The 20290-nt window shown below is 41.5% G+C and overlaps 1 protein-coding gene across 1 annotated transcript; it reads left to right on the plus strand.

Annotated features, from left to right (window-relative positions):
• Positions 1–7161: 7161 nt before the first annotated feature.
• On the plus strand, positions 7162–8544 carry LOC130848498 (tripartite motif-containing protein 60-like). The gene has a single exon (XM_057726968.1). The coding sequence runs from the start codon at positions 7162–7164 to the stop codon at positions 8542–8544; it is 1383 nt and encodes a 460-aa protein (XP_057582951.1).
• Positions 8545–20290: the final 11746 nt, after the last annotated feature.

A 20290-nucleotide genomic window follows, 5' to 3' on the forward strand; every position in this document is an offset into this window, starting at 1 on the left:
CAATACTACTGCTAGTATTTTCAAAACTCAAAATTAATGCAAAAAATCCATGATAAACAAAATGTCAAAATCTTATATAAGGACAGGATTGGTATTATGGATTTTTCCTTCAAAAAACCTTTCTTACAAAATTCATGCATAAGTAATTCATGAATTACTAATACCTGTTACATTTTGTCATATTCAATTTAGTACTTTAACATTAAGAAAAAGTTGAGTTACAGATAAAACTGAGGAGCTCCATAACCATTCTTTATCTCATTTTTTATGCAGCTGAATTTAGTTTGAACATTTCAGTCCACTGTAAAAATAATTATTATGAAAAATTTCAAAGATACAGAAAACAGTGAATTCTGTATTAAAAAATATTTCCATTAACTCACATTCAACATTTCTCAAAGTTTTATTAATTTACCTTCTTTTCTTCCCTTTTGGTTGCTCTCATGTCATGCCTTTATACCTCATACCTAATTAAAAATATGAACAGTTTTAAATAAAGAGTTTACAATACCTATAAAACAAGCAATACCTCCTTGATATCATTTAATACCTAATATATATATGAAACTTCCCAACTGGTTCATAAATGTCTTTTTTCCCCCTTCATGTTCAACTCTCTCTCTCCCTCTTTTTTAAACCACAGTGACTTGTTGAAGAGACCAGGTCACTGTCCTGTAAAACTTCCCACATTTATGTGTTGTTTCCTGTAAGGTCGTTAACTTCTTTCTCCTCTACTCCCTACATTCACTGTAAAGTGAAGGAAGGCTAGGAAGGCTTGTCGAGTTCAGAGTCAATGTTTTGTGGCTAGAATAATTCATGGGTAGTGAAGTGTAGTTCAAAAACCATCAAATAAGTGCGGACGTAAGGCGCAGTTGTGCCCGCAGAGAGATGCTATGATTGATCAGTGGGTTAGGTGGTGAAGCCTGGGAGCTCAAGCATAATGTCCCCACCAGAGGGTCTACCCGCTCAGTAAGGAGCTGCTGAAAAAGACCTCAGTACTGAAAGAAAAATACAAAACATCATTATTTGCAAAAGATATGACTTTTTTTTAAAGGAAACTAGAAGAACCTAAAAGGAAACTTATAAAGCCTTAAGGAGATTTTAGCAACATTATTGTATAAAAAAAAATCAATATGTATTTTAAGTGTATCCAGATGTGAGCAAAAAGCAGAAAAGTACTATGTTTAAGGAGAATCTTTTACAGTTGTATCAACATGTAAAATAGGTATGAATGAATCTAAACATGAAATCCAATAATTTTATCAATATCATAACATTTAACAAAAGAAATTAAAGAAGACCTTTATAAATGTAAGAATATACCACACTTGCACGAATTGGATGACTTGTATACTAAAAGTTTCAATTCTCTCAAATTTGTATTATGGAATTAATGAAATCCCCAATAAAATTCATAAGAACATTAATAATCAAATATAATTTTACTTATTATTTTGTTTAGCCATTTCGGGAATTAACTAGAAGGGCAAATCATCACTGGAAACATTATTTTAGAGCTGTGGCTAGCTGGTAGTTGCTTCAGAAAACATCAGTTGTATTTAACCTAATTTCCTTAGTGTGAAAACACATCTTAAAACAACAAAGTACATGTGCTGACATAAGACAAAAATAAGTGGAAAACAGGCAGTGGAGATGACACAGGTTGCCCTCATGTGCAGATATACCCAGGGGAGTGTTCTATACATATAACATAAATATCATATAATCATGGGTTTGATGTGTATAGACTGCTTGGGAAAGCTCATCAAAAAGCCATTAAGGACCTCCCTGGTGGCACAGTACTTAAGAATCCCCCTGTCATGGCAGGGGACATGGGTTCGAGCCCTGGTCTGGGAAGATCCCACATGCCGAGGAGCAACTAACCCATGTGCCACAACTGCTGAGCCCACGTTCTGCAACTACAGAGGCCCACACGCCTAGAGCCTGTGCTCTGCAACAAGAGAAACCACCGCAAGGAGAAGCCCGCGCACCACAATGAAGAGTAGCCCCCACTCGCCACAACTAGAGAAAAGCCATGCACAGGAACAAAGACCCAATGCAGCCAATAAATAAATAAATAAATAAATATTTTTAAAAAGGGTCACCAAACTTTAAAAAAACAAACAAAAAAACCATTAAGCAGGATTCCTCTAGAACGGAAAACAGGAGATGAGGTCCCCATGTGACCATTCTACCTGGGAGGCTTTTCTGTGATACACATCCTATCATGTTACCACTAAACACTGCTGAGGAGCATAGTTCTGGAAAGCAGGCATGTGTGCTCCTGATTCAGGAAATCTTTGTGCTCTCCTGGGAGTAGATAGCTGTCCCCATGGAGAGAAGAGGAACACCTCATCTGAGACCCATCTCCCTCCACGGCCCCCATAACTGCCTGCCTGTGGGGACTGTGCTGGGGTCCTAGTGTCCCAGGTGGCTCGTCAGCGTCCAGGGACAGGGAGCACCCAGCACAGGGTTGAGGGATGAACATAGGGGTGGCTGAGCTGTCAGTGAAGGGGATGCATGCAGGCCCCTTCCTTATATATTTATACAAAGATCCTTGGTCCCCTATGAATATAAAGCTGTGAGAAAGATCAAATGTGCAGGTGCAGATTCAGGGTTTATGACGAACACACAAAACATCAGGAGCCCCAGGGAGATTTATTTAAACTACTTTCAAGGCCTCCCCAAGGCAAACTTCTGATTCCTTCTATCCTGGGAAGCCTGACCCTAAACCTGTCCTGGTGCTGCCCTGACGCAGCCCCTCCCCCACCTGCTACAACACCCCCCCAAAGCCCCCACCTCCTGAAGGAGAGGTGCTGCTCCTGAGAGCCTGTCTGCTGCCTGAGGGCCTGGGAGGCTGAGAACTGCAGAAAGCCTTTGGAAATCCAGAAAATGGAGACAGGACAGATTTCAGAAACACTTCCGTTAAGGGGTAGATGGAATTGAAACAACCTCTAAAGGGACAGGCCAAGAATGTTCAGCAATTTCACTTGAGAAAAACAAAAATGAGGAGTTTCTAATGTATTCCATGGAGGCAGAAACTAAATCACTGATGGGATTAGAGAGAGGGGATTAAGATGGGAGTGTCCCCCTCCCCCCAACCTGGACAGAAGATGCAATCAGAGAGGGTGGAAGCTGTCATCAGCAGCCTGTAATCTCCCCAGGTTGATTGCATCTGCAGTCTGTCTAATGGGATGAAGGAAAGGAACCTCCCTACAGGCTTATAAAGCAGCCAGATTCTGACTCCAGCAGCAAATAGAGAAGGCGGGCTGTTTGTGTGCTCCGACCTGGATTGAGGAAGACTTCCTGCTCTGCGAAGAAGGGAGGAGCCCAGAGTCCTGGTGAGGGGTGTCTAGGGTGCCCGCCAGACCTTGAGGACGCAGAGCAGCTCCCCCAGCACAGAGCCAAGACTAAGAAGCCTGGACAGGTAAGTGTGGCAGATGCAGGGCTGAGGCCAGGATCACTGGTGAGCCTGAGTGGGGACAACCAAACTGCCCAGGGGGATGGGAGACCCAACAATAGTGGGGGGATGAGTAAGTTGGGGTGGTCTGGGAGTCCCAGAGGGCCGGAAGTGCCCATTGGATCCATTTCTAACAGATTCTCTGGCCCGCAGAGTGGACAATTCTGTGGGTTCAGAGAAGGACACAGTAGGGGGAGGGAAGCTCCAGCTGTGGGTGTGGATGTGACCTGACATCTTCCTCGCACCTGGACCACACCTGCGGGAGGTGTGGGCAAGTCCCAGGGTCTCAGTGAGTGTGTACGGGGTGGTTAGGGTGGGTGGGACCTGTGGTGTGCCAGGCTCCATGCTCACTGCTGTTCCATCTTCTTCTCAGTATATGGGCTCCTTAGTTAAGGTTTTATGCAAGTGTGTTTACTTTATGGAACATAAATCATTGCTGGCCTTTTCCTATGGACTTATATCCAGACAGTTCCTTTTTATGTTACAATCAACTGTGTGGAATTTGTTTTGGTGATAATCACACAAGGTTTTAGTTGTTCCAGGGATTTCCACATGATTTTATCCAACATTCATGTAGTTTTGAGGACAGTGTTGAAAACAGTCAGTATAATCTAGTTATGAAACCCAAATAAGGATGGAACTGTCATATTCATTTCTTATTGTTCAAATCCAAAATATTGCAGGAGGCCTGTTTGTATTTGTATTTATGCTTCTGTACATATGAGAGGAACAATGAGGACAGTTGCCTTCCTTCCACATGTCCCTGGAAGGGTTGGGGATCAAGGAACCAGCCCTGGAGGCCACAGGTGGGCTGACATCCAGCCTGGATGCCGGCCTTCACAGCATCCCCGTCCACGGCTGGCTCCCTCTCCCCTCAGTCTCAATCTGGGAGATTTCGGGGGGGTTAGGGGAGTGGGCACAAGAGGGAGGGGGTGGGGTGGGAGGAGATGTGGGCAGATCAGGATCAGCTGTGAGGAAGAAGGGAGAAGGAGTCTCAGGGTCAGAGGTCTCTGAGATGCAGGGGAAGCTCACAGGAGGAAGGGGGAGACGTCGGCTGGGCTGGAGTGGGCAAGTGAGGGACATCTGTAAATGTCCTGTAGGAAAAACAGCTGCAATTACAGGATGGGTCACTTTACACAAAATACAGGGAGAATATTGTAATGAATCCCCCTGGACTAGGACACCGTCTTATGTGACTATGGATAAACTTCCAGCCTTCTTTGTCTGTATCCCTAGGCATGTGATGATTTCATCTGTGTGCATTTCCTTATGTGTCACCTGAAAGATGCTTTAAAACTGAGGATATATAATACTGTCATTGCCATTTAAAATAATTATCAGTACTTTTTATATCATCTGATAGGCATCCCCCCAGATGGAATTGTTAGTGGACCCTTTCCAGATTCTTGGACAGGAATACCATAGAAATATCACTTCCCTAAGACTTTTAGGCAAGCGAAGCTTTTTTTTTCAGTTGAGAGTTATTTTTTTAAGATATTTGTTTGTTTATGTTATTTATTTTTGGCTGCAGTGGATCTTCATTGGGTCTTCCTTGCTGTGCGTGGGGCTTTCTCTATTTGCAGCAACAGCTTGCAGCAGGCGGGGGGGTGGTGGTTGCTATTCTTCCTTGCAGTGCACGGGCTTCTCATTGCAGTGGCTTCTCTTGTTTTGGAGTGTGGGCTCTAGGCACACCAGGCTTCAGTAGCTATGGCTCCAGGGCTCCAGAGAGCAGTCTCAGTAGTTGTGGTGCAAGGGCTTACCTGCTCTGCAGCATGTAGGATCTTCCCGGAACAGGGATGGAACCTGTGTCCCCTGCACTGGCAGGCAGTTTCTTGACCACTGCGCCACCAGGGAAGCCCCCAAGCAAAGTTTTCTTTATTAAAATAGACAGCTTGTGCAGTAGGGAGAAGGCTGGAAAGAAGGTGACAGCTCCCTGAGAAGCAGGACTAAGCTGGTTTATGGAAAATAAAGGGGTGGGGTGGGGGAAGGGGTGTGGATTTTGTCTCATGATCCCTGATAATCTCCAGAAATCATCTCTGATCAGCAGTAGGTGGTGACTATCAGGAATAGGGAGTGCTTCTGTGAGTGGAAAGAAATGCTTGAGGGCTATCTTCAAGAACACAGGAACAGATAAGATTAAAACTTATACTTGAGCTTTGTCTTGTGGGAATTAGGTATACACCTTAGTTTACCAGAGATAAAGTTAATCTTTTAAGCCTACTTTTATTTTTTTTTTCCTTCTGGGACTCAGGCCCCCAGGGCCTTCATTCTTAACCCTGCAGAGCCTGTTTTGCCAAAGGCCATATCCTGATCCTTTTTCAAAATTGAATTTACAGCCAACTGACCTCAATTACTTGGAAGGGTTAGTAGTCTTTTGAGTCTGCCATAATCTCTAAGTGTCCCTAGGAGATAGAGACTGAAGGGATGCGGACACTTTGGGATGGAGGGAGAGGGAGAGTTGTGGCTCAAAGAAGGAAGAGGGAAGCTGGCTGGTCTGGCTGGGGCAGGAGCACACCAAGAACATGGTCACGCTTCTGAAAAATATTTTTACATAGAACAGGTTAAGCTTGTAAAATAATAGAAAAATAATAGAACAAACCCAATGTATCAGTTTCCAAAGTTTGCCATAACAAAGCAACCCACATGGGTTGACATCAATAACAGAAAATTATCGTCCCAGTTCTGGAGGCTGGAAGTTGAAGATCAAAGTGCCGGCAGGATCACTTTCTCCTCCTGCCTCTGTCTTGGCTCCCAGGTGGCCTCCTCCTGGCTGTGACCTCACATAACCTTGCCTCTGTGGGTGCCCGTCCCTGATGTCCCTTCCCCCTCTAAGGACACCTGTCGGTGTTGCATTAGGGCCTCTCCCCAGCAGCCTCATTTCACCTTAATGAGCACTTTACAGACCTTATCACCACATAGGGTCCCATTCTGATATACTGGGAGTTACATCTTCAACATATAAACTGTGGAGGGGGGGACCGAGTTCAACCCACAACCTCCCATGGATACATCCAGTGAGTGATGCATCCGCCCCTCCCTGCTCCTCATCACTGTGAAGCGAATCCCAGATATTGTAGGGTTTTACATGTAAATAGTGTACTCTGTGTCTTTCAAGTGTAGGATCTCTTTTCATTAACAAAATCACATTAATTAAACTTTAAAAACATCATCAGATATCCACCATTCCAAGCGACTACAAATATTTTTCTGTTTGGAAATGTATTTGAATCTAGAAAAAAAGCTTGGTCAAATCTTGATGATTATGTAATATATATGCTCTTAATCTCTAACATACATTCTTGCACCTTTGTTGTCACTTTCCTGAAGGAACGGGTAACTTGGGCCACAGAGCTGCCCACGTCTGGATTTTACTGATTGCATCCTGGAGCTGGGCTCTCTCTGAAGAAGAGGACCACCTAGCAAACTACGACTTGGGGCCATCAAGTCAAAGGGACAAAAGTGCCAAAGGGAGCAGAGACTGACTGGAGTGCTAAGTCCTCCTGGCGGCTGCTGTAGAGTTAAAGGAAGGGGTAGAAATAGGCCTGAGTGGGCACAGCTCCTGCAGCTCCTGGGAAACCTGCTGGCAGCTGTGAAGGGGCAGAGAGGAGGCAGAAGAGTCAGAAGCTTCTCCCGTGTCCCAGCCCCTGGAGAGCCAGGTTTCTCTGAAGGGAGTGTCCTCAGACAGAAGCCCTCCCAGAACAATGGCCCTGGCATCTTCCCTGGCACAGCTCCAAGCAGAGGCCAGCTGCCCTGTCTGCCTGGATTACCTGAGAGACCCCGTGACCACTGGCTGTGGGCACAACTTCTGTCACTCCTGCATCCAGCAGTGCTGGGAAGGTCTATGGGACATCTTCCCCTGTCCTGTCTGCCTCCAGCACTGCCCTGACAAGAGCATCAGGGGGAACAGCCAGTTATGTCACATGATTGATTTTGTGAGGCAGCTTCCCAACACAGAGGACGTGAGGAAATGGCAGAAAGAGAAACCCCTGTGTGAGAAGCACAAGCAGGTTCTGAGCCTGTTCTGTGAGAAGGACCTGGAGCTGCTGTGTCCCCAGTGCAGGGTCTCCTCTGACCACAGCGGTCACCCCCTGGGACCCACAGAGCCAGCTGCAGCCTCTCACAGGAGGATGCTCAAAGGCTACATTGAGCCCCTGAAAAAGCAGCTTCAAGATGCTGAAAAGGCACTAGAAATGCGAGTCTCAGAATCATTTGAGTTGGTGTGGAAGGTAGAGAATCGAAGGAGGGAATTGCTCTCCGAAGTTGAACACTTTAAGCGTTTCTGGGGAATGGAGCATGATGAAATTCATGTTAGGTTGCTAAGTGAAGAGAAGCTTGTTGAAGATAAAATTATTGAAAAAAGAACCCAAATATCAGCCCGCAGATCCACGTTGCAAAGTCTGCTTGATGAAATCACCGAGAAGTGTTTGCAGCCTGACCTGGATTTACTGACAGACATTGAAAGAATCCATAGCACGTACGGAAACCTAGAGATCCCAGAAGCCTTTCCCTATCATTTAACGAAGGAGACTTTCACTCTCCCCCCACAATATTTTGGCCTCCACAAAATGATCAGCACATTTCACGTGGATTTGACATTTAATCCTGAAACTGCTCACCACAGTCTCATCATGTCACAGGACAGGAAAACGGCAACATTTCGAAGGATGAAACCAAACTGTGTTCTCAACCCCGGGGCATTTCCTTCTCACCCAGCTGTCCTGAGTTCTGAGGGATTTGAAGGTGGCAGGCATTTTTGGCAGGTAGAAGGAAGAGGTGTGGGTGAATGGTCCTTAGGTGTGTGTACAGAATCTTTCCCCAGAAATGGTCCTATATCACCGGCCCCAAACAATGGCTGCTGGCAAATTCAACTCTCAACTACACCTGACACAGGGGATTCAGGAAACCGCTGTCGGATTGGTGTTTTTCTGGACTATGAGTTGGGGGAAGTTTCTTTTTACAATTTGAAAGATAGATCTCCTTTATATTTATTCTGTAACATTTTTACAGAAAGACTTATGCCCTATTTCTCTATTGGACCTTCTTCCAAATCACTTACAATAAGTCTAGCTGAAGATGAGGGCTGAGCCCCCTTGGAAGATGTCCTGTATGTTCTACTTTCTTCCTGTGTTCAGAGGATGTCCTTGTAATAAAGAGTGTGAGTCCATCTTTGATGTCTGAGTGCTGATGTCTTTTTAATCCTCCCCCTCTGGCTTCACCTCTGCCCCACAACTGGACAAGCTGTCAAGACAACCTGGGTGCCCTTCAGTTGGCTTAGGAGGGCGGTTCTAACCCAGGAAGGCCCTGCCTGCAAAGCAACTCTCCCCAGCCACCAGAAACCCCCAAGCTGTGGCTTTTCACACTTCTCTCAGGCCATTTTTTGGACCAGGGTCCACCCTGGAGAGTTTTGCCTTGGTGGGTTGACCATAACAGTCCTTAGAATATTGTATGATTCCAGTTTACTTTTCAGATATTCCGATCCCAGGAGGTATAAGTTTTGTTTTACAAGGAGCACAAGAGGGGAAGTTGCAGCCTGTATTTTCTAAAATTATAATGTTGTGTTTGTGATTCCCCATTCCTCCTGAGAAATGTGTATGAATCTATGACCAATTCCTTCAAGGTTTTTTTTTCTGGGTTTTGGGGGGTTTTTTTTGTTGATTCCACATATAAACAGTATCATATTTGCCTTTCTCTGGCTTCTTTCACTTAGTATGATAATCTTTAGGTCCATACATGTTCCTGTAAATGGCATTATTTCATTCTTTTTTATGGCTGAGTAATATTCCATTGTATGTATGTACCACGTCTTCTTTATCCATTCATCTGTTGATGGGCATTTAGGTTGCTTCCATGTCCTGGCTATTGTAAACAGTGCTGCAGTGAACATTGGGGTACATGTATATTTTCTAATTGTAGTTTTCTCCAGATATATGCGCAGGAGTGGGATTGCAGAATCATATGGGAACTCTCTTTACATTTTTAAGAAAATCTCTACTATCCTCCATAGTGGCTGCATCAATTTACATTCCCACCAACAGTGTAGGAGGGTTTCCTTTTCTCTACACCCTCTCCAGCACTGATTGGGTTGCTAAAAAAGTTCATTCGAGTTTTTCCATAAGCTGGTATGCGAAAACCAGAATGAAGTTTTTGGCTGACCCAATATTTGTAGACATTTTGCTGATGGCCATTCTAACTGGTATGAGGTTATACCTCATTGTATAATTGTACATTTTGATTTGCATTTCTCTATATTTAGTGATATCAAGCATTTTTGCATGTGCCTGTTGGCTATTTGGTTGTCTTCTTTGGAGAAATGTCTGTTTAGGTCTTCTGCTCATTTTTCGATTGGGTTTCAATTACTCTAAGAGACATCTGAGAAAATATTGCTTTGATTTATGTCAAAGGTGTCCTCCCTATGTTTTCTTCAAGGAGTTTTATAGTATCAGCTCTCATACTTAGGTCTTTAATCCATTTTTTTAAAGAAATTTTATTGAGATACAGTTAACATACAATAAACTTCATATATTTAGAGTGTACTATTTGGTATCCCAATCTCCCAATTCATCCCCCCGCCAACCCTCCCTGCTTTCCCCACTTGGCGTCATATGTTTGTTCTCTACATCTGTGTCTCTATTTCTGCCTTGCAAACTGGTTGATTTGTACCATTTTTCTATAGTCCACATATATGTGTTAATATATGATATTTGTTTTTCTCTTTCTGACTCACTTCACTCTGTACGACAGTCTCTAGGTCCATCCATGTCTCAACAAATGTCCCAATTTCATTGCTTTTTACAGCTGGATAATATTGCATTGCATATATGTACCACATCTTTTTTATCCATTCATCTGTTGCTGGACATTTAGGTTGCTTCCATTTCCTGATTATTGTAAATAGTGCTGCAATGAACATTTGGGTGCATGTATTTTTTGAATTATGATTTTCTCTGGGTACATGCCAAGTAGTGGGATTGTGTGGTCATATGGTAGTTCTATTTTTAGTTTTTTAAGGATCCTCCATACTGTTCTCCATAGTGGCTATATCAATTTGCATTCCCACCAGCAGTGCAAGAGGGTTCCCTTTTCTCCACACCCTCTCCAGCACTTACTGTTTGTAGATTTTCTGATGATGCCCATTCAAACCAGTGTGAGGTGATACCTCATTGCAGTTTTGATTTGCATTTCTCTAATAATTAGTGATGTTGAGCAGCTTTTCATGTGCCTCTTGGCCATCCATATGTCTTCTTTGGAGAGATGCCTATTTAGGTCTTCTGCCCATTTTTTGATTGGCTTGCTTGTTTTTTTGATATTGAGCTGGATGGACTGTTTATATATTTTGGAGATTAATCCTTTGTCTGTTGATTTGTTTGCAAATATTTTCTCCCATTCTGAGGGTTGCCTTTTCGTCTTGCTTATAGTTTCCTTTGCTGTGCAGAATCTTTGAAGTTTCATTAGGTCCCACTTCATTATTTTTGTTTTTATTTCCATTACTCTAGGGGGTGGATCCAGAAAGATCTTGCTGTTATTTATGTCAGAGTGTTCTTCCTATGTTTTCCTCTAGGAGTTTTATAGTGTCTGGCCTTACATTTAGGTCTTTAATCCATTTTGAATTTATTTTTGTATGTGGTGTTAAAGGATGTTCTAATTTCATTCTTTTACATGTAGCTGTCCAATTTTCCCAGCACCACTTATTGCAGAGACTGTCTTAACTGTATATTCTTTCCTTCTTTGTTGTGGATTAATTGAAAATAGGTCTGTGGGTTTATTCTGGACTTTATATCCTGTTCCATTGATCTATGTGTGTGTGTTTTTCCAGTACCATCCTGTCTTGATGACTGTGACTTTATAGTATAGTCTGAAGTCAGGGAGCTTGATTTCCTCCAGGTCTGTTTTTCTTTCTTATGATTGCTTTGGCTATTTCCTGTCCTTTGTGTTTCATATAAATTTAATTTTTTTTCTAGTTCTATAAAAAATGCCATTGGTAATTTGATATGGATTGCATTGAATCTGTAGAATGCTTTGGGTAGTATAGTCATTTTCACAATATTGATTCTTCCCATGCAAGAACATGGTATATCTCTCCATCTGTTTGTATCATCTTTGATTTCTTTCACTCAGTATTTTCTGAGTACAGGCCTTTTGCCTTCTTAGGTAGGTTTATTCCTAGGTATTTATTCTTTTGGTTGTGATGATAAATGGGGTTGTTTCCTTAATTTCTCTTTCTGATCTTTCATTGTTAGTATATACGAATGCAAGAGATTTTTCTTCATTAATTTTGTATCCTGCAACTTTACTGAATTAATGTGTTATTGGATTCTGAATTACAGTTTCAATATCATTACTTGTGATTGGTCTGTTTATATTTTCTAATTCTCCCTGGTTCAGTCTTAGAAAGTTGTACCATTCCAAGAATTTGGCCATTTCTTCAAAGTTCTCCCTTTTACTGGCATATAGCTGCTTATAATAGTCTCTTATGATCCTTTGTATTTCTGTGGTGTCAGTCATAAGTTCTTTTCAATTTCTAATTTTATTAATTTGTGTCCTCTCCCTTCTTTTCTTGATGAGTATGGCTAACGGTTTATCAATTTTGTTTATGTTCTCAAAGAACCAGCTTCTCTCCATCTCTATTTCATTTATTTCTGCTCTGCTCTTTAAGATTTCTTTCCTTCTACTAATTTGTTGTTGTTGCTCTTGTTCTTCTTTCTTTAGTTGCTTTAGGTGTAAGGTTAGATTGTTTGAGATTTTTCTTGTTTCCTGAGGTGAGATTGAATTTCTATAAATTTCCCTCTTAGAACTGCTTTTGCTGCATCCTGTAGGTTTTGGGTTGTCATGTTTTCATTGTCATTTGTTTCGATGTATTTTTTATTTTCCTCTGTTATTTCTTATGTGATCTCATGGTTACTTAGTAGCGTATTATTTAACCTCCATATGTTTGTGTTTTTTAAAGGTTTTTTTAACCTGTAATTAATTTCTAATCTCATGGCATTGTGGTCAGAAAAGATTTTGATTTTCTTAAAATTTTCTGATGCTTGATTTGTGACCCATGATATGATCTATCATGGAGACTGTTACATGTGCACTTGAGAAAAAAGTGTGTTGTGCTGCTTTCGGGTGGAATGTCCTATAAATATCAAATAAATCTGTCTGGTCTGTTGTGTCATTTCCTTATTTATTTTCTATCTGGATGACCTGTCCCTTGTGTTTCCTTATTTATTTTCTATCTGGATGACCTGTCCCTTGGTGTGAGTGGGGTGTTAAAGTCCTCATTATTATTGTGTTACTACCAATTTCCCTTTTTATTGTTGTTAGCATTTGCCTTATATATTGAGGTGCTCTTATTTTGGGTGCATAGATATTTACAATTTTTATATCTTCTTGGATTGATCCCTTGATCATTGTATAATGTCCTTCCTTATCTCTTGCAACAGCTTTGTTTTTCAAGTCTATTTTGTCCGATATGAGTATTGCTACTCCAGCTTTCTTTTGATTTCCATTTGCATGGAATATCTTTTTCCATCCCCTCACTTTCAGTCTGTATGTGTCCCTAGGTCTGAAGTGGGTCTCTTGTAGATAGCATATATATGGGTCTTGTTTTTATATCCATTCAGCCAATTTGTGTCTTTTGGTTGGAGTATTTAATCCATCTACATTCAAGGTAATTATCAATATGTATGTTCCCATTACCATTTTCTTAATTGTTTCAGGTTTGTTTTTGTGGGTCTTTTTCTTTTGTGTTTCCTGAATAGAGAAGTTCCTTTAGCATTTGTTGTAAAGCTGGTTTCATGATGCTGAATTCTTAGCTTTTGCTTGTCTGTAAATCTTTTGATTTCTCCATCGAATCTGAATGAGATCCTTGCTGGGTAGAGTATTCTTGGTTGTAGATTTTCCCCTTTCATCTCTTTAAATATATCCTGCCATTCCCTTCTGGCGTGCAGAGTTTCTGCTGGAAAATCAGATGACAAACTTATAGGAATTCCTTGTAAGTTATTTGTTGCTTTTCCCTTGTTCTTTAATATTTTTTCTTTGTATTTAATTTTTGTTAGTTTGATTATTATGTGTCTTGATCTGTTTCTCCTAGCGTTTATCCTGTATGGGACTCTCTGTGCTTTGTGGACTTGCTTGGCTACTTCCTTTCCCATGTTAGGGAAGTTTTTGACTATAATCTCTTCAAATATTTTCTCAGACACTTTCTCTTCTTCTTCTTCTTCTGGGACCCCTATAATTCACAAGTTGTTGCTTTCACTTTTGTCCCAGAGGTTTCTGAGACAATCCTCATTTTTTTTTTCATTCTTTTTTCTTTATTCTGCTCCTTGGCAGTTATTTCCACCATTCTACCTCCCAGCTCACCTATTCATTCTGCTGCTTCAGTTACTCTGCTATGGATCAATTTCATTTCAGTTATTGTGTTGTTCATCACTGTTTATTTGTTCTTTAGTGCCTCTTGATCCTTGTTAAACATTTCTTATATTTTCTTGATCTGTGCTTCAATTCTATTCAAGATTTTGGATCATCTTTACATTCTTAGTTTGAATTCTTCTGGTAAATTGTCTGTTTCCTCTTCATTTATTTGGTCTAATAGGTTTTTACCTTGCTCCTTTGTCTGTAACATATTTTTTGTCATTTTATTTTAATTTATTTTATTTTATTTTGATGGATATGGCTGTGTTCCTGTTTTGCTGGTTGTTTGGGCTGAGGCATCCAGTACTGGAGTTTGCAGGCAGTTGGGTAGAGCTGGATCTTGGTGCTGAGATGAAGACCTCAGGGAGACCTCACACTGATTAATATTCCTTGAGATCTGAGTTTCACTGTTAGTCTATCAGTTTGTACTTGGTGTTCCCACCACAGGAGGTAAGGCCTGACCCCTGGCCTGGGAATCAAGATCCCACAAGCCATTTGGCATGGGGGAAAAAGAAGCAGAAAAATAACAAAAAATAAAATAAAATTGGAAAAATAAAATTAAGAAAAAATAACATATAAAGGAAACACCAACAAGGTAAAACAGAACCACAACAGCAAAAAAACAAAAACAACTAAATATTGCTCTTGATATAGGAATTTATTAATTTCTGTTTATAAATTCATATCACAAAATGCTATGTAATTATAATAGCTTTTGCTTGGGGATAAATCTTTTTTTGTTTTTAAATGCATGAGTATAAATGGCAGAGTACAGGTGAACAGCATGGCATCTGTCATTGCCAGGTTGTTGGTGAGTGTATTGTTCAGGTTTGCTATTCTTTGAAACACATAACATTACTAATTTTCCTAATTTTATTTCAATATTAGGAGTATTGTGTGTGTGTGAATGACCACCAAGCTTTGGTCATACTGTAAAACTATTACCCTTTTACAAAATCTAAGTCTGAAGATAGGAAGAGAGAATGGGCCTGGTAACAGAGGATTCTCTTGTTATGCTTCTTACAGTGATCACAGAAAACAAACAAAAAACCCAAGTGCTCTCTAGATGTGTTGGTAAACATTTTATGCTTGGATTTAAACTTGAAATGTCTGAATATAATGAGAGAATCAGTTCAAATAAGAAATGAGAATTCTTAAAATTTAAAGAACTTGTTTTGCTATAGCAATAAAATGACCAAGTGCAATGACGTGATGTAATAAAATCACCTTTTAAAAGTTGCTGCTATGAATATTTTTAGCCATAAAATTTTACCCTTGTTGTAGCCTGACTTGCCTTCAGTAACTGTTATGTAATGCAGTTGGTGCTGTGGTATTCTAACATTCAAAAAAATAATAATATATATTTATGGGGAAACTCACAACAGTATACTTCACTGACTTGCTTATAGGTGCTATAAAAAAAGGCATGGTTCTCCCTCAAAAAGAAAAATGAAGAAAGAACAGTATTGCCAAAAAAAAACCAAAACAAACAAAAAAAACAACAAACTCAACAGCAACAACAACAACAAAAAAACCCAGCTAAATAAAAGAAAATAAACATTTTACAGGCCTTGGGGGTGGGGCTTAGGTGGGAGTGGGGCTTAGGCTCAGCAGTGACTGAGGGGGCCCTGGAGGGCTGAGGTTTAGGCCCAGGACCCCAACACACTCGCCTTTGAATACCTTGTTCGGGGCCAACCATTGTGTACACTGGAAAGTAAAATGAGTCATTGGTCACCACCAGGAATATCTGGAACTCCAGAGGAGATGAGGAGTATGCTGGTGAGGCCCCTGTATTCTGGGTGTGATGCCTGTAGAGGTGTGTGTGCCCTTGGCTGTGATCTGTGAAGCTAGTGTGTTTGACCCTGAGGGGGCAACTCTCAGGCAATGGCCCCAGAGTCTGTGAAAATACGATATTGGGCTGATTACCAGTCAAATGTGTGCTAAAATGACCACCTGAGATTCAGGCATATATACTGATCCTTGGGTTTCAGCATTTATCAGTAACATCCCTGTAAACTAATGAAAAGTAACAGGACTTCACTGAACTCATCGGGTGTGACAGGGGTTATGCCACCCATACAACATAGAAACTCTCATTGTTATTCACTTAGGTGACCCCAAGCAGCGACCTGGTAACTAAGGGTCTGGGAGGGGGTCTGGATGACCTCTTTTATTGCCATGACATGTTGCAAAGTATTGATTGAGTAGAGGAACATCCACCCCTTCTGCAGGGGTGGTATGCCAGAGGGCTCAGGTTGGCTCCCTCTGGTAACAAGGAGTCTCAGGTACCTGTGGTGCCTGGTGGGGTTCCGGCCCCATGATTCAAGGCACTGTGGGCAGCTGGGTGTGGAGGGTTACGGTCTCAGGGACCATGAGAGCCTCTCTTTTCCAGTAGATTCCAGCATGTGTCTGGCAATGGCAATGGCACAAAGCGAAGTAGGTCAGTGTCTTGCACCAGGAGCCCAGGGCAAACCTGTGGTTGTCATGGTGGTCAGAGCCCAGAAAGCATGAGGGAGTTGCTGAAGCCCCTACAATGAAGATATCTCTGGGGCAGCGGTAAAAGTGCCTAATGTATTCCAACTTAGACAGATTCTAGAGCCTCTTCATAGAGGCAGCCCTATTAAAGTTGGGTTGATTCACAAGTAACAACATACATGGACTTCAGTAAAAATTATAATGAGGGGTAGGTTGCCTGCAGAACCCTAAAGACCTAAAAGATATTGGGCTGGTTTTCAGCACTGTGGGTGATGAAAGAGTAAAGAGCACTTTCTTGACAGTGTCTGGGATGGAGTTGCCCTTAGTTAGCAAATAGTTTTCAAGAATTTCAACAAAGTAATAGGACCTTGCACTATGTGTGGGGCAAAAACCCATGCCCCCTGTGTAAACTCCTTTGTGAGTCCTTTGTGTGTCATGAATGAGTCTTTCAAGTGGATCTCCACAGGGGAGGATGTCATCAATGTAAGTCCTATATGTGCCTCGGGAGAAAGTGATTGCAGTTAAGATCTTGCCTACCAGGTAGAGGCGCATGGTTTCCCTTTAAGGTGAAGGAAATTTATGGCAGGGAAGCGATTGAAATAAGGCCTAAACAGAATGTATCAGCCAGATTTATAATAGCCAGAAATTTACCAGTTGATGACTGAATGGAAATAGTAATTATGACAGCATTGGACACAACATGAGAACACAGTATTTAGGTTGTGGGAATTCACTGTGAGATATCCTTCCCTCTTCAAGTTTAGAAACAAATCAAATTGGGATTATCCAGAGAAAAAGTCAGGCTAATCACTCCTACTGTAAATAAGTCTTGTATTCTGGATTTCATACTTGAATGCCCTGTTTTAATGAACATTTAGTGACATTAGCTATTTTAACTGAGTATAGGAGCATCCATGGGGTCCCGTTACTGAAGCTAGTTAGTAAGTACCAAAGAACCTATTTAATTTTAATTTATTACATCAGATCTGAGAAACCATACTTCCTCTGTGGTATTTAGGGCAAAGTATCCTGTGGTCCTGGGAATTTGGGTAAGGTAATAGTTCTGATCTCAGAGAGGCAGCAATGAGCAGGGCATGAAGTGAGATCTTAATTCCCTGCCCAGGAGTTGAACCTGGGTAGCCTGGATGAAAACCAGGAGTCCAAGCCACCAGACCAGTGAGGGCTAGAAGCTAGAAGCTATTTTCCTCCGGCTGTTGCCTCCAGTGAAAAATGCATTTCTCACAGAGGCAAAAACTGTAAAAACAGGTACAAAGCTTATTATTAGAGACATAGCACAACAACAAGTGGGAGAGCACACAGAGAAGCTGTTTAGTTAAGATAGAAGCAAGGCAGAGATGCACACCCAGAGAGAAAGGGTGTGGGCATCCCCCTAATGAGGAAAAGTGCGGTAAAGAGGTTGTGAAGTCATTTATATAGGGCAGTTCTTTCGGGTCTTTGTTTACCTTTGGCCAATTATCTGGTTTCTATTTCCACACCTGACCTGTCCTAGGACACTCCCCATCATGCAAGCACAAACTTTTTTTGCAAGGTGGATTTCAGCCCAGAGGCCTATGGGAAGGCCTTAGCGTGACATTATGGGGTGGTGTCCCCTCCTTTTTGACACCCAAGGAGCCTTTCTGTGCACGTGTAATGTATCCCTTGCCCCAAGGATGGGGATTGTATGACCTCTTGATCTCTTAATAGGGTTTAGCCCCCCTCTGTCCCTGCCATGAAAGTGTTCAATGTCCAGTTATCTACCCTATTCCTGTTGCTGTTTCTTATATCAAAGTACAGATATCAAACTATAGACAGGAGTCTGGTCATAAATATGTAGTCTTGGAGCCCGTTTGTCTCTTGCCTCAGGAAATGTAACCAGGGAGCTGGTAGTGAATGTCTGGCCTGGAACTCATCTTCTTCTCACCCCAGGAGGTATGAACAGGAGGCCAGTTGTAAATGCCTAGCCTGGAACCCACCTATCTCCTGCCTCAGTTCAGATGGTTAAGATGAGGCATACCTCTTTGACCTGTATTTCATATTCATTAACATCACTACAATTGTGTCAGGGAGGGGGAAATTTTCCCCTCTACCCACCTTGAGTTCTTATGAATGGAGTAATAAGAAAATTGACACAAGACAGATGAACAGGAGAAACATAAACATATTTTAATTCATGTGCACAGAAGTTTCACAGAACAGGGACCTAAGAAGAAGTCAAAGCAGACGGATTTTATTCTTTTTAGAAACAGTAACAATAAATTTGTGGAGAATTGCTAGGACAAAGAAAGGTAGGCTTTGGGGGCTTAAATAGTGAAGACTCTAAACAGAGTTTGGACTTGGGGTACTAAATTCAAGAAGCAACATTATTTGTTTATACAGGCTTCTCTGCCCAAATTCCCTATCTCTGGTGAAAAGGGCATCCTTCTACCTCCAGCAGGAAGTACAACTTTCATATGGGAGATTTCTTTCCTGCTTTCAGATAGAAACAGAGTCAGAGTGTCCCTCTTGTATCTGCTCTTTCTTAAGTAACATTAAATCTAAAAAATCAATATGCCATTGAGGCACATTTTGTGCAGTCTGACCTTGGCCTCAACAATTATAATGGTATCTTGTTTATATTTAATGGGTGCTCCATGTATAACTAATATGAGACCTTGTTACAATGATTTAGTCCATGATCAGTTTCTAACTGATGCATTTCAGCAGATACCAAAATTAACACTGCATCTAGGTTGTAGAGGAAAAAAAGTTGTCCCCCTTTATTAAAATTGAAGTGTAGTTGATTTACAAGGGCCCTTTTTTGGTGGTGTTGTATAAATTCTTTTGTTGGGAAGGTAGAAATTTTTCTCTACCCTTCTGAGTTCTCTGGCAGGTCTAAGAATTAAGTTGACATGAGACAGATTAACAGGAGAAAATGAAGCAAAAGTTTAATAACATGTACCTGAAAGAGACCCAGGAACACCGAGTAACTTACCAAAGTATTCAAAACCTTACCTTAAAAACAATACTGGGACTTCCCTGGTGGTGCAGTGGTTAAGAATCTGCCTGCCAATGCAGAGGACATGGGTTCAGTCCCTGGTCGGGGAAGATCCCACATGCCTCAGAGCACCTAAGCCCATGCGCCACAACTACTGAGCCTACGCTCTAGAGCTGCAAGTCACAACTACTGAGCCCATGCACCACAACTACTTAAGCCTCTGGGCCTAGAGCCCATGCTCCACAACAACAGAAGCCACAGCAATGAGAAGCCTGTGCACTACAACAAAGAGGAGCCCTCCCTTGCCGCAACTAGAGAAAGTCCTCGTACAACAACAAAGACCCAATGCTGCCAAAAAATAAATTAATTAAAAAGCATTTAAAAAAAAAAAAATACAGTACATCTTCAGCTAAAAACAAAGGAGGACATTGGGGGTAGTGGTTTGGGACTTTAAAGGGGAGGAAGATAATTCCCATGGAGATGGTAAACAAATGTTTGCTGGGCCAGGCAGATCACAATGGGACACAAAGTGGACTCTGATGTCTAGGCTGTGCTCACCCAGCCAATATTCTTCGCACATAACTCTGGTGCAGATAACTCTAGTCTGGGAACAGGACCTTTATCTAAGTTCTTTAGACAGCCAAGGGGGAGGTACCAAGAAAAACTTTCTGAGTCTTCTATTTCTTAAAAATAACAGCCTAAATTCATCCTCTTATCAAAGAGACATATTTTGGAGTGGCAAATTGTGCTGCCCTGAAGGCCCACATTTGATATTTCTCTAAGAAGTCTCACAGAACAGAAGCAGAGTTGGTAATTTGTTCCATCTCACTGAACCAGTCCCTTAGTCCTGACAGTAGGTCACCCAGTTAAATTCATTTCAGGAGATGGTGATGGAGATGGGCTCTGATAGGCCTATAAGGTGCTAGAAATCAGGTCTTTATTAAATACTCTTATTAAGAAGCATTTCTCTGGAGACAAAATAAAAA

Source organism: Hippopotamus amphibius, chromosome 3 (assembly GCF_030028045.1).
Source record: "Hippopotamus amphibius kiboko isolate mHipAmp2 chromosome 3, mHipAmp2.hap2, whole genome shotgun sequence".
Classification (NCBI taxonomy): Eukaryota; Metazoa; Chordata; class Mammalia; order Artiodactyla; family Hippopotamidae; genus Hippopotamus; species Hippopotamus amphibius.

Coding starts and splice junctions, on each gene's coding strand:
- LOC130848498 (XM_057726968.1), top strand. CDS start 7,162: ATGGCCCTGGCATCTTCCCTGGCACAGCTCCAAGCAGAGGCCAGCTGC.